General features: G+C 47.5%; 1 protein-coding gene across 4 annotated transcripts in view; it reads right to left on the bottom strand.

Annotated features, from left to right (window-relative positions):
- Positions 1 to 14927, bottom strand: part of rhea (Talin_middle and talin-RS domain-containing protein rhea) — a 908869-nt gene that overhangs the window by 568077 nt on the left and 325865 nt on the right. For all 4 annotated transcript variants that reach the window (XM_037423602.2, XM_037423605.2, XM_037423603.2 and 1 more), the window contains exon 24: positions 8333 to 8461. In XM_037423602.2, the coding sequence (XP_037279499.2) occupies positions 8333 to 8461 (129 nt within the window). The remainder of the gene's footprint in view (positions 1 to 8332; positions 8462 to 14927) is intronic.

Below are 14927 nucleotides of genomic sequence, written 5' to 3'. Positions count from 1 at the left end.
GTACCGGATGACATAGAGGCTTGTCACCGCGTTTATGCTAGAAACAAGCCAAGCTCCATTATTGTGCAGTTCATGAGATCGTAGAAGCGAGATGACCTACTTTAGAAAGCAAGAAAGCTGCACCTTAAAAACAGTGACTTTGGCAACAGCTCAACGTCGCCTGTCTACGTCAATGAGCACCTATGTCCTACATTAAAAGGTCTCCTTGGAATGGCTGTAACAAAAAAGAGGGAAAGTGGATGGAAGCACGTATGATGCCGCAAAAGAACATCTTCAGGAAAGAATCGAACGGCTCAGAGACACTTATAAAGTGGGAGCACGATCTAGAGAAGATTCAATGAACATCTCTGCGTGCCTATCGAGTGCAGTTTAAAAGCGTTCAATACAAAAGAAACAAATTCTGGTGGCACATTTTTATTAATATAAACATTAAAACAAATTTAGCTGAGAAAAAATTGGCAGAATTACATCTAACACGCCGGCAGCGAGTGAACCATAGAACCCTTTTTATTTCTGTATCACATTTTGTGGAAACATTCCGTGAAGAATATGAAATTACAGTTTTCGTTCAGCTGTTAATGCAGAGGCCTTCAAACATGGCAATAGTTTTTCTTGTTGCGATGTTTTTATCGGGTACTGTGAAAGAAATGGGAGTGTTATCGCATTGTGAAGGCACTGATTGTCTTATGTTGGCAATCGTTTTGATGCAGCAGATACTTATAGGCTTTGCCATGATTTTGCAATCATGGTGCATTCTTTTATGCACGTTAGAGATAACCAGAACGGGCTGGTAAATCTGCTTTGTCTGCTGGAATATATTGCATGAAAAGTGTTTTGTTTGCCTATGATGTTTACGATGGTGCATAAATCTGTAAAAATGATGCAAGTGGATGACCTTTCAGTATGAGCACTCCTGCAATTGTGTCCCTTTTTTTCAGTTGCAATAAGTATGATCATATTGAATGTTTTTTTAGCCAGGCTAAAATTTTATTTGATATAGTAATGTTCACAGAAAAGTGGTTTACCTGCGAAGAGGATGCCTTTGAAATGCGTGGATAGAAATATTACTTTTTAAACCGCGCTGAGAAGTGTGGCAGAGGCGTATCTATTTTAGCCTCAAATAGCATGTAGTGCGAATTACTTTGTGACTTCGACTGCTCTACTCTGTGCTGACCTCGCTACTTACCTTAGCAGATGATTACCGCGGGTTCAGGCTTAGCGAGCCACAAGGCCGCATCTCCGTCGCCTGCTCAATGCTGCTGCTCAATGCTGCTGTTGGTTGAGCGCACCGCTCCGCGCGCGCTCAACCAACAAAGCTTTTAGCGTGGTGCAGCAAAACAGACAGTGTTTGATTAAACAGCAGTACACAAACACTTTATTGCCTTTGGCGGCACACGCGATTCCCAAAGGGGACGGGGACGAAGGAAAACCACGTGCTTACCGGGAGCTGGCCAACGGAGGAGCGAACCTTCTCGGCACACATGTGACTCAGCCTCACCGATTCTCGCAGCCCCCGAAAATACGTACTGCGCCCGTGCATGGCGCCATCTTTTGCCACGTGTTGTTACCAGAGCACGGGAAAAGAAAAGGAGAGCGTCCATACGGCAGAATGCCCGCGAATGCCCGCGAAATGCCTCAGATCCCCACAACTTATAACTGTGAAGCACTTGTTCTCAAATCATGGAGAAGTGCAATTTGTGTCTCCAAGCACAAATCATGGAGAGCACAAACCTGTTTAAGTGTTCCTTCGTTGTGATGTCTTTTTCTTTAGTTGCACAATTTTTTTTCTTTGAGCTTGAAAATATCCTACTCATGCACTGGAATCTAGAAAAACCCCTTCGAAAGGACTAAACTTGAAAGCCATTGCACTTGACCCAACTGCACTAAGAGCCAGTCAGTCCTGGGATGGGATAGGCAGGCACCCTTGTACAGCTATTCAGAGGCCAATAATAGACTGCAAGGCTAAGGCACTAGGCTTCTTTTCAACCAGAACAGGAGGACTTGTCCAATCGCTGGTGCTTGGGCGTATAAGTTCATTTTCAAGGATATCAGCAATCCAGCTATCCATAATGGCCTTTTTCCTAGCATTGAAAAGGCAAAGCTCGCAAAGTACAGGTTGGCTATTGCAATTGTCAATGCAGTGCTAAAAACGTGTAGTGCAACCTGGAATAGCACTAATAATTGGGCTGAAGTTTTCAAGCACTTGTGCTAGACGAGGGTCTATGTTGACCTGAGCCGCTAGGTGTGTGGGGTTATTGGCGGTCAAGATTTCTGAGTTGGCAGCAAGCTCAAATTGCTCGGCAAATATTACTTGCAGGTCATAGGTTTCTTCACTGTCTAGCCCTCCTTTAACCTGGCGCTCTCCCTTAACGAAAGGCATTATGCACTGTGGTTCAGTTCCGATTGTCCAACCTCCAAGTGCGATATGAAGTAATTTTTTGGTCATAGTCGGGACGTCTCTCCCGAGTACTATGTCCCTACAAATGTCGAGCACACAAAAAAACGCTGTCGGCGAGAGCTGCTACCTACTGTATCTTGCACCGGAGCGAGATAGAAGATTGGGATCAGCCTGCAGCCAAACGAAGTGCACATGCAGTCGAGCCCGCTTATAACGAACCTAAGCATGGCGCAGCATCCTTTCGCTATATTCCGAAGTTTGTAGTAAATGAATCACAGCTTTTAAAAAAGTTGCGACTGAAAACACAAACATTTTTTGCCCCAAAAAGTTCGTGATGCACGTGTTTCGAAGAGCAGAAGCGATAAGGGTGGACTCGAGTTCATTTAAAACATCAGGGTGGTCGTTCACCGAGGTCTGTGGCATAAGCTGCATGAGGCACTGGCTTCAAAGTTTCGTCGTTCTCGCAATCCGATTCCTCTAAATCGCTCTCGCCACATACTTAAATTCACAATGCCCCAATCCATGCACAGTTCTGCAGTGTCGGCATCGTCATCGGCCGTGATTAAACCATCGCGACAGATGTCCCACCTGCTCTCCTAAGACGGAGTCGATGACGCTTGTGGGAATTGAGGCTAGCCCGCTGCCTTTGCGCGGGCTTTGCCGCCTTTTCTGCCGTTCTCATGTCCCGACATGTCTGCCCTCCTGTGCTGTCTGCCGTGGTGGGTGAGCGGAGTGATGTTTAACTCCCTCACCCGGAAGCGGATGTTGACTGTGGCGCCGCGCGCGGGGACTCGCGAGAGGTTTTCGCGCGCTGCGTCGGGAGCGGTCAGATACTCTCCGGGACAGCAAACGGTGAGCCACGCTATCTTTCCCGTCCGTCGACTCCCGTCAGTCGGGGGCTCGTCGGACTTCGCTGACGGCGCCTCGCGCCCAAGGCGAACGCTCACCTTTTGTTGCCCCGCTGCGTACGCACGGCCGAAGGGCAGTACAATGTCCTAGTGCGTGGCCTAGCTACGCCGACCCGTCTCTCTCCGAAGCCAACGCGAGCGCCTTTGCCCTCGCTCGAGCAACCGGGCCCTTTGTCCCGGTGTCTCCGTGGATCACCTTTACCGTGGAGACGTGCTCGTGGCACCCTGTGTAGTACTTTGTGCCCGTGGCGTGGATAAGCCTATTTGCTTTCCCGCCGCGCCTTTTTTGCAACGGGCTGTACTGCGTTTGGTGTTGCCACAATAAAGTGTTGCGACTTGAGCAGTATCGTGTTCTCACCACGGCGACGGTTAACGCGTGCCCTGCGGCTCGCTAAGACCGAACCCACGCTGGTGGCCGTACTCCTTCGGGATACGTGTACACCACACTGGCGCCCAACGCGGTATCAAAAGCTCTAGCTTTTGATTGCTCTTAGCGAGTCAGTTCGCCTGCGCGATTCGGGCTTGTCGCAACATGGCTGCTTTGCGGGACTTTTGTCCGCTGTCCCTTTTAGCGGATGCCGCGTTGCACACGGAGGCCATTGCCTCTGTTGACGGGAACCCTTCTGCACCCGTCCGTGTCGGCACCCCCTATTGCGGTGACGACACGAGGCGCCTAGCCGCTCCCTTTGGAGATGGCGCGTCGCTTCGGAATGGGCCTCTTGCCCTACCCGAACGTTACACACAAGCGCCTCCGACTGCTAATGCGCCCTTCGGCATGCATGGCAGTTCGTCAGCACAGCGCTCGCAGTCGGTTCCCTGCGGAATTGACGGGGCCCTCGCCGACTTTTGCCCGCTATCAGCCGTGCAACCTACACTTCGAACGCATGCTGAGCAGGCGCCTGAATTGTCGATGGTAGCCGCACCAAGTGCGCCTTTGGTTCGACAACATGCAAATCCCACAAGGAGCCTATTTTGCTCTGGGAATGGCGCGCAGGGCGGTGGTCTGTTTAAACCGCCCAACTGATCGAGCTGGGCGACTGCTCGTCTTCGCTCGACCGCGCCGCTAACGCACCAACGGTTTCCTACGAAGCCGGTGCGACGACGCAGACTTTGCTGCAAAACGCCGTGCAGATGATCCAAGCACTCTCGGGAGCTGTGCAAACGCTTTCGACTGGTTCGAAAAGCGGTCACCCCGCTGTTATGTTGCCTGTGCCAACCTACAGCGGATACGGTGATCAGCTCACCGCCCGAGATTACCTCGACTCTCTGTCACGTTATCAGAGAGCGATGGGTTTGGATGATAAGGTGGTGCTAGAACGTGTTGTTCCAGCTGCACTGACTGACACGGCGGCGAGGTGGTATCGGCTTTCCGGTTACCGTGCAGCAAACCTCGAGGAATTTTGTGCGGTCTTTTTGCGCGAATTCCTACCCGCTGACTACGAAAGTAGGATGCGGCGAGAGCTCGAGCTCCGTACACAAGCTCCTGATGAGTCTTGACAGGAGTATGTACGTGCGATGGATGAACTTATTTCTATCGCTGAGCCCCGAGCCTCGAACGAGGAACGCGTCGAACGGGTGATACGGCAGGCACATCCGACTTTTTCGGCATACCTGCGCGGCGGCCGCTTCAGTGATTTGGAAGCGTTGGCCGCCGAGGCGAAGCGCATCCAAGGCGACATTCTCGCCGCGCGTGCTTATCGCCCGCCGCCGCCAGCCAGCGATGCCCTTGAGCCGCGCTGTGCTTGGAGAGGGGCCATGACCCTTCCCCAACGGCAACAGCCTCTCGGCGCCGCCTTTGCGGCTGCAACCGGCTGCGCGTGGGAGTTGAGCGATCGCGCTCTTGACCCTTTTACGCATGAAAGGCGGGCAGCCTGCGCTGCTCCGCCTGAAACCTCCATACAGGAGCGCTTTTCGACCCAACGTAATGTTGGAGGTGCGGCTCGCAGAAACGTATCCTACAATAACGTAGCGAGCCGATCGCGACAGCTCGAAGCTGCTCCGTCTGGGAATACAGACCGTGACGGAGTGCGCTGTTACCGCTGCCGTGAAAGAGGGCACATAGCAAGGGAATGCACCGGATCCAGGCCTCCTGCGAGGCAGGGAAATGGGCTTCCGGGTCGTCCGTGAATGCACGACCGACCCAACCTTTGCTTCTTCCCTCTGCTTGCAGGGCAAGCACTTTTCTTGCTGATACGCACGCGCCGTTCATTCCGGTCACCATTGCCGGCCGTGAATTTTCGGCTTTGCTGGACACGGGCGCTAGCGCCTAGTTGTTTGGCGAACAGGTGTTGTCCCACTTGCAGAAGCACTCGGTGCGCTTGCGGGACAGCCGAACGACATTCACCCTTGCGAAAGGCGTGGCCCATTCGGCAGGCGCTGCAAGGTTGACTGTCAGATGGGGAGATCGAATGAGACGCTGCCGTCTTGTTCATCTTCCAGGGCTCAATGTTCCAGTGATTCTCGGTCGGGACTTTCTCCTTAAAACCGGTATCGTTGTGGACATTGCGAATGGCGGCTATCGTGATGGCCCATTTTGCCAACTCAAGCCGTTCATCAGCCCGCCGGCGCTTACCGTCGCCTTTGCGGCAGAAGCGTCGGAAACGTGCCCTGCGCAGAGTTCGGGGCCAAGCCCCCGCTCACCGCATTTGCCCTCTCGCAGTCCCCTTTGGGAACGAGAGGCGCGGCACGAATCGTGTCGTGCGCCAACTCCAGGGTCGTACCCTGGCATTCCACGCTCGTCGGCTCGAAACCCCTATGTGGATCGACCGACACGACACGAAGAGGCACTACATCCTTTGGTCGCCTGCGCGACTCAGTTGGATGAAGCACAGAAGGCTCGTCTGTCGACACTGTTATGTCAGTACGACGAGCTCTTCACCGATCAACCTGGCTGCACCGATTTTGTTAGCCATGTGATCGAAACTGATGACGCGCTTCCTTTGAAGTGTAACCCCAGGTCCGTCAGTCTCGCCAAAAGGCAGATTATCGATGCGTTGTTAGATGACATGCTTGCGGCTGGCATTATTCGTCGCTCGTCTAGCTCCTGGGCGTCTCCAATTGTGCTAGTGCCTAAGAAAGATGGCAGTCATCGCCAGTGCGTCGACTATCGCCGTCTAAATGGAGTGACTCGTAAGGATGCCTATCCGCTCCCCACGATGAACTCCATCGTAGGTAACCTGGGTGATGCACGGTACTTTACCACGCTTGACGCCTCTAAAGGTTACCTACAGGTCCAGATGGGTAACCGTGACCAGTGTAAAACTGCGTTCACGTCCCACAGAGGGTTGTTCGAGTTTACTCGTATGCCCTTTGGTCTTTGCAATGCTCCTGCGACGTTTCAAAGATTCATGGACCGCGTCCTCGGGGAAGCAAAGTGGTCATACTGCATGTGCTACCTCGACGACATCGTGATTTATTCACGAACCTTCAAAGAGCACTTGGCCCATGTTGCCGATGTGCTCGAGAGGGTGCGGACCGCCGGGATGACACTAAAAATGTGAAACGAGAAGTTAAACAAGCACCAACTCTATCCCATTTGTGAAAGTAGGAGAGAAATTTGTTGACTCTGCGGCCAAGAGGTGACTTGAATGTCGGCTGCGTATCAAGGCGACATAACCAACACTGCATGCCGATGTATTCTGAGGTGGCCATGGTAAGTGGTTTCGCAGTCCGCTAAGGCGCACTTTTGTTTTGTGCTCAGGAATGTAATTTCCCTCAAGTGTATCTACAACAGTCGTATGTGTAGGAAGTGAGACATAATGTAGCCTGTGTGAGAGGTGCAAACAAAATTCGGTCTTTGTTGAGTTTCACAGCTAGTTTGTGTCGTGACGATTCAATCTGCATGCTTTCAGGTTTATGGCATTCCAACTTTGTGTATTTAAAGCCTGCGCACTAAACTATGATTGAACAGTAGAGCTGAAATGTGTTTCTCATATAGTCGACCAACTAGGCTCACCATATTATATAGTGTATTTAAGAAACAAGATACTTCAGGTTCGATTCGTGAATCAGACTATTTGAGAAGCCGGACTTTGATTCGTATTTGTATATTTGAGAGTTCACACACCCCTGAAGATTGTGATTGTGATAGGTGAGTGTTTGATGTGGGCATGTTTAATCTCAAAATGCATAAATGGCTGGTTTTCTTGGAATAATAATCCAGTTGGTAGTCAGCATTTATCATGGTTTTCATTTCTTTCTCATCCTTGTTCCTTTCACGCTCAAACTTTTCTACTCCAAATATGAACTGACTAGCCCTCACCAAAGTGGTCATTGATATAATCCCACCCTGGAAAGCAAAGAAAAAGAGTCAATTAGACAGCCGGCATCTTTTCAAGCGTGAGAAGCGATCATTAACCAAAGGGCATAACCATCACCAACTTCACCGCGCGAACATGCTCGAATGTGCAAGCGAAAGCCGGCCCTGCGCTTTGGAAAAAACAATAAGAATGATGAGACTGACATCGGTGCATGAAAAGTATTTCCTGTATTATGAAGTGTGGAAGCACGTGCCAAGCAAAAGAAATGATAGAAAAAGACTAAAAAGATAGAAAATACTGATATGATAGAAAAGATAGGAATACTGAAATGATAGAAAAGACTTTAAAGTTTTGAACATACGAGCAATGACTTGCATGTAGAATTATAAGCCCTTAAGGAGTTAACCAGCCAGTTTGTCTTACAGGCTTTTTCCCACAAGACAGAACATGTGTGTCAGTACTCCTTCAACAGCACTTTTATATCTAAAATATGATTTATAAACACGCCATACACAACACAAAGTTTTGTGAATTAATGTCTGTACTATGTATAACATTCAGTAAAAATTACTGGTCGTTTTCTGTCGTTGCAGTGCGTGTCAGTGGCATATAATGTCCATCCTTCCCTTAGCATAAATAAAGTGTTGCAAGTCAGCACTTTGTGTGTGTGTGTTCCTTGTCGCAGTCTTTCTCTATGTTCCCTTCAGTATTTAAAAAACACACCCAAGCTTTGACACTAGTAAATCACATTTGCAAAGCGCGCTAACCTCCAGGCGAACAATGATCTTGCGCTTGAGAGCATTGCTGGCTGCTACATTGGTGGCATGACGAAGCTCCTCCGCTGCTTTCCGCAGGGCTGCCTGGTTTTCCGAGTCATGAGGATTGCTGGCACAACCCTGCACACAGTCATTCATGTGATTCAAATTACTATTATTTCTCTGGTGCACATCTTGCTCCCGAGCTATGGTAAGCAACATTTTTTATTATGTTATGAGCTCCTAACAACAGCAGTAAAGCAAGTGACATTTTGCTTTTTGGAGCAGATTCTAGAGCAGAAAAATGGTGCTTTGGTGAGGCTTACGTGTCTTTGGAGCAGAAAAAAATGTTATAGCTTTAGGTTGCTGTTGGTGTTTTCAAAGCAGATGCATATTCGTAACGACTTCTGAAGTCTACAACATCTCTTCAGCATCTAATAAATATTTATATATATTAATAAACATGCTGTATGCTAGTATACAAGCTGTATGGTGGCATCATTCACGTTAAAGGACCTCAGGCGGTTTAAATTCTCGGAGCCCTTCACTACGGCATCTCTCATAATTATATGGTGGTTTTGGGGCGTTAGACCCCCATATCATAGTGACATCATTGGCGTAAAGCAGACTAAGTGGGGAGGACAGCCCTTGCAAGTGTCCCCCTCGAGATTTAGCTTTAGCATGTGATATTGGCACGCGCGTTTCATATTTACACCAATGGTTCATTCGGTTTTTGGCCACAAAGCCCATTTGGAATGATTAGCGCAAACTGCCCCTTGTTCCAGAAGGTTCACGATTATAGTAGATTGTTTTGTTAAGATTACGCCCACTTCGTGAAACATTTCAGATTATTCTCAAACCTAAGTCGCCGCTAGAAATAACGCGAGAATGTTAGATGGCAAGAGTATAAATGCGGACATGCTTCGCAGCTTGTCAGTTGATAGACGGCCAACGCTCTGCTTGCCGCTATTAGTGCCAGTGTCTTGCTGTAATCTGACTTGCTGTTTACGTGGCCACAAGTTTGGCTGAATAAACAGTTCCATCTTCAACCTACTGTCTGCTCCCTTCGTCGACGTCAAGAGCTCGTGACAATTAAATTGAGTTAACAGGCGTTATCTTTTTTACTGCGTACCTGTGTTAAATGCCCTCAGTTGTGTGAATTGTGGAAATCGAAAGAAAGAGACTGAATAGAACAATGCAATTGCTCAAGCTCAGACCCCATACTCGTTTTTTTAAATTTTATTGGAAAGCATGATTTAATTCTTACATAAAAAAATATACAACCCATATTAAAATTATGAATTGGCAACCATGGCCCGATATGTGTCACCCTTCGTGATATTTCTGGATTTACGCCAATGAGTACGTAGCATACTAGGATTAGAGTGCATAGAGCTTGCTTTTGATTTCGCTTAGGCTCACTGGGTGATTTCATGGTTGAACTTCATTCTTTTTAGTTTGACACCATTTTGGAGCAGGTTTGAAGCAGTTACTAGCAAACATTGCACTTAGGAGCAGCAATTCTTTTTTGGAGCAATTTGGAGCAGTTGGAGCAGCACTTCCATCACTTCAACAGGTACTTTTGGTAGCGAAGCTGTCTGCCACCACTGTCAGTATCTGTTTCAGCAATTGCACAAAATGTGAAAAAAAATATATATATATAAGAAGGAAGTGGTTTAAAGGGAATCAACCAAGGCAGCCGACGTGGCAAGTGTTCTGGCATCCACTCACCAAAAAATATCTCCTTTTGAAGTGTTCTTCCACAAAGCCATGTTAGTGCTTGAAGCATTACCATATTTATTCGAATCTAGGCCAATAGTCTTTTTTTCATATTTTTTTTTTGTATAAAACTCCTGGGTCAACGTAGATTCGAGGATTTCGAAAAACTCGCCATTTTTCATTGAGCAGAATGGCGCACAAGTAGCGCCATCTAGACTTTACTGTAGCTGTTCGCAGCTAAGCCAACACATGGCTTCAGTACAGTGGTTAGAATAGGAAAGTGTGATGAACGCGCCGGCTAGCCCGTAACGCATTGGGAGGAAGCCCCCAGATGGCGCTGGCATACGTTTGCACAGGCGTTCAGGCTGTCAAGGTGGATGGACGTGTTTTTTGAGCGCTCCGGATCGACTGCGCAGATAAGTGTTTTTGCATGTTTTGAGCTTGTCTCTATAATTATAAGGCAGCGGTTGAAATCTTCGTAGCACTTATTTTATGATACGGCTTTTTCGGGGGCCAGTCACCAGGTATTTATTAGTTAGTGCGGGTGTGTGTGTTTGAATTTTTTTGTTGTTTTTTTTTTCTTTTGCCACCCCGTTGGGAAAGTGCGCGTTCATTGAACACGCAAATTTTTGTAGTAGAGCTTGGACTTTTTTTTTTTTTTTTTCGTAGTGCAGGGCTCGAGTTTAGTAATTATCAAGTATAGGGACAATTGGTGTCAGAAAGGCATGGTTAAAAAGACTGTAAAGTGTTCAGGATGTGGAGTGGGTTTGAAAGTGGACCCAAGCGTAGAAGCGGATGGAGAAGAGGCTGACGCGAAGTGTAGGCAATGTGAAGTCGAGGAAAAAATGGAGAAAATGATGGTTGCCCAGAGTGAACTGCTGATGAGAATCACCCAACTCGAGACTGCGTTGGCGACAGAGCAAGAAAAAACGAGGGCAATGGGAGAAAGACTGAAGTCCGCTGAGGAAGTGCTAGCGAAGCTGAACAAAGAAGCGACCTACCGAGAGAACAGTAGAGAACCGGCAACCAGAACGGTGGAGAAGGAAAAGCAAGCAAGCTTGGAAAAAACAGGTTTAGCCGGTTCAACTGTCGCAAGGCCCAGCTTCAGCGAGGTAGTGGTGGGGCAGGAAGGGAACAAAAGAGCCGGCGTCACAGGTGCAAGTAGCCCCCAGGTGCAGAACGCTCCAGCGGAAAAGTCACAGCATGTGATAATCGCCGGGGACTCAAATTTAAATCGATGCACAGAAGCCATCAAAGAGAGGGTAAGAGGTGACAAGAGGGTTGCAGTAGGGGCGTTCCCAGGACGCAAGCTGGAAGCAGTCATGAAGCAAGCGAGCGCAAAGCTCAAAACGACAGCTGATAGACGCAACCTCGTGATAATTTCAGGCGGTTTAAACGATGTCCTAAATGAAGATGCAGCAGGACTAGCAGCCACACTGGCGAAAGGCGTCGATGACATGCGCGCCACTTCTCCTAAGGTGCAGGTAGTGATATGCACGATACCGGAGGTACCGGTGCGTGATAGCAACCTCCAAAGAGCGGTGGTCAACGCAAACCAAGAGATATGGCGGATGAGTCGAGACAGCTAAGGGAAGAGAGGCCGATGGTATACGGTTTTGTAGAAACACATCTCAGGGACATGGAACAACCTCCGAACAATCCGGACTACGCGTGGGAGTATTGTAATAGAACAGAAGGCAGCAGAAAGGGGGGTGGTATTGGGGCATTCATTCATAAAAGTACAGACTGGCAAAGGGTCAAGCAGGAGTGCAAGGAACATTTATGGCTAAAAGGGAAAGTGGCAGGTCAAATGACACTCCTTGGTTTCGTGTACTTGTGGACGGGAGCAAAGGCCAGAGAGGAAAACCAGGCAATGGTAGAGTGTATATCAAAGGACATTCAGGAGTTAGGAAGAGAGTGCGAGATAATTATACTAGGAGACATGAATGCGCACATAGAAGATATAGATGGGTATACCGACCCGACCGGCAAAATGATCATGGATATGTGTGAAAGGCTTGATTTGATCATTTGCAACAGTACCGAGAAGTGTGAAGGGCAAATAACATGGGAGGTAGGAAGGCTTCAGTCGACGATAGATTATGCACTGATGTCACATAGGATGTATGATAAGCTCAGGGAAATGCACATAGATGAAGGTGGCTCCAGAAGTCTGGGTAGCGATCACAAACGTATCAAGCTAAGTTTTGGAAGAGCAGTGAAAGTGGGAAGAAGACAAGATGAGCAACTACAGGAAAATTTTTATCCAGAAAGGCAAATTGAAATAGCCACTAAACAAATTGAGAAAGTAATCACAGAGGATAATAAGACAGTGTGGACATACACGAATATAATTAGACTCTTTGAGATAGAGCTTGCTAAGACGCGTGACAAGTCACCCCGGAAAAGAAGACACAAACCCAAAAGTTGGTGGGATGAGAAAGTTAAGAGAGCCATAGCAAAACGTCAGGAAGCCTCTAGGGAACACAGACATGCTAAGCAGCGGGGTGAACCGACAGATGATGTGGAAAGAAAATGGGCAACCTTTCTAGGCTGTAGAAGGGATGCATCCCTTCTGATCAATGAAAAGATTAGAAGGAAGGGAGCTCAGTGGCTGGCAGAAGTACATAAAAAAGATAGAAAGGCAGCTGCGAAATTTTGGAACCATCTAAACTCCCTAAGAAATGAGACGAGCCTAGAGCAGAACTTTATAACTACAGCCCAAGGTGCTAGGCTAGAAGGAGACGAAGCTATTGAATATATAAGAACAAGGGTGACAGAAAAATTTCAACAAAGAAGTACTTTATGCACCACAATAGACAAAGATGAATCAAGTGGTGCAATGGCTCCATTTTCACAACAAGAGTGGGAAAGGGCTGAGAAAAGGGTTCCTAGTAGTACATCAACAGGCCCAGATGGCATTCCAATTAGGCTGATAAAAACATTAGGTCCGAAGTCTAAGCAGGCTCTGAGAGAGGCAGTGAGTAAAATAATAATCGATGGTGAAGTTCCCGATGGATGGAAACTTAGCAGGATGAGCATGATCTATAAAGGAAAGGGGGACAAAGCTGACATAAACAACTACCGTCCTATAACAGTGACATCAGTGGTCTACAGGCTGGCGATGCAGATTATAAAGGAAAGACTGCAGGCGTGGATAGAGGATGAGGGAGTGCTGGGAGAACTGCAGAATGGGTTTCGGAAACACAGGAGGTTGGAAGACAATCTGTTCTCACTGACGCAGTGCATCGAAATAGCAGAAAAAGAACACAGGCCCCTGTGGCTAGCATTTTTGGATATCAAGGGAGCGTACGATAGCGTGGTTCAAGAAGAATTGTGGGGAATACTGGACACACTAGGCGTGGAACATGTAGTCACTAATCTTTTAAAGGGTGTCTATAAAGGTAACAAGGTAGTTATAAAGTGGGAAAAACAGGTATCCAAGCCTGCAGAGGTAAAACGGGGGCTTAGGCAGGGGTGCCCCCTGTCACCTTTATTATTCATGATGTACCTACAAGGATTAGAGGCGAAATTAGAGGGAAGTGGACTGGGCTTCAACCTCTCTTTAGTCAAACAAGGAAAACTTATTGATCAGGCACTACCAGCATTAATGTACGCAGATGATATAGTGCTAATGGCCAACAACAAGGAAGATTTGCAGAGATTAATGGACATCTGCGGTAATGAGGGAGATAGGTTAGATTTTAGATTCAGTAGGGAAAAATCAGCAGTCATGATTTTCAATGACAACGAAGGTAGTGAGCTTAGAATACAGGAGGTCACGCTAGAGATAACAGATAAATACAAATATCTGGGCAAATGGATAAGCAATGGGACCGAGTATCTGAGGGAACACGAAATATACGTGACGACTAAAGCTAACAGGAATGCAGCAGTCATGAAAAATAGGGCACTGTGGAATTACAATAGGTATGATATTGTGAGAGGAATATGGAAAGGAGTCATGGTTCCTGGGCTGACGTTCAGCAATGCGGTCTTGTGCATGAGATCAGAAGTTCAAGCAAGATTAGAAATTAAGCAACGTGGAATAGGTAGGCTTGCTTTAGGAGCTCACGGGAATACACCAAATCAGGGAGTGAAAGGTGATATGGGATGGACATCATTTGAGGGCAGGGAAGCTAGCAGCAAGATAAAATTTGAGAAGCGATTGAGAGAAATGGGGGAAGAGCGTTGGGCTAGGAAGGTTTTCAGCTACTTGTACATGAAGAATGTCGATACAAAATGGAGGAAGCGAACCAGGAAGTCGACTGGTAAATACTTAGAAAACAGCAGGTGGCCAAACCAAAAGGAACTATCGGTTAAGAAAAAAGTGAAGGAAACGGAGACTGACATGTGGAGAATGGGCATGATTAAGAAGTCCGCACTAGAGATCTATCGATCTTTTAAGCAGGAAATTGCCAAAGAAAGGATCTATGATAATACTCGGGGTAGTTCTCTACTGTTTGAGGCCAGGACGGGAGTACTGCGAACCAAGACATATCGGGCCAAATACGAAGGGGTCGACACAGTATGCAGTGCGTGTGGAGAGGAAGAAGAAACTGCCGAACACTTGATAATGTTCTGTAAAGGGCTTCACCCTATAGTTCAGGATGATGGCGCAGAGTTTTTCAAAGCACTGGGATTTAGGGACAGCGAGGGCAAAATAGACTTTAAGCGGGTAGACTTAACTAGAAGGAGGTTATCTGATTGGTGGCTAAAGTCAAGGCACGAGTGAAAATTAAACCCTTCACTGCGAAGTACGAATCGTCAACTTCATTATTTAAAGGAAAAAAAAGATAAATGTAATGGTTAGTTCACTAAGTATCACGGCTAGGTGGCGTTAGCCACCGCCCGATCTAAAGGGTACAGCCACATCCATCCATCCATC

This window comes from Rhipicephalus microplus, chromosome 4, assembly GCF_043290135.1.
Source record: "Rhipicephalus microplus isolate Deutch F79 chromosome 4, USDA_Rmic, whole genome shotgun sequence".
Classification (NCBI taxonomy): Eukaryota; Metazoa; Arthropoda; class Arachnida; order Ixodida; family Ixodidae; genus Rhipicephalus; species Rhipicephalus microplus.
This window is presented reverse-complemented; position numbering and strand designations above follow the sequence as displayed.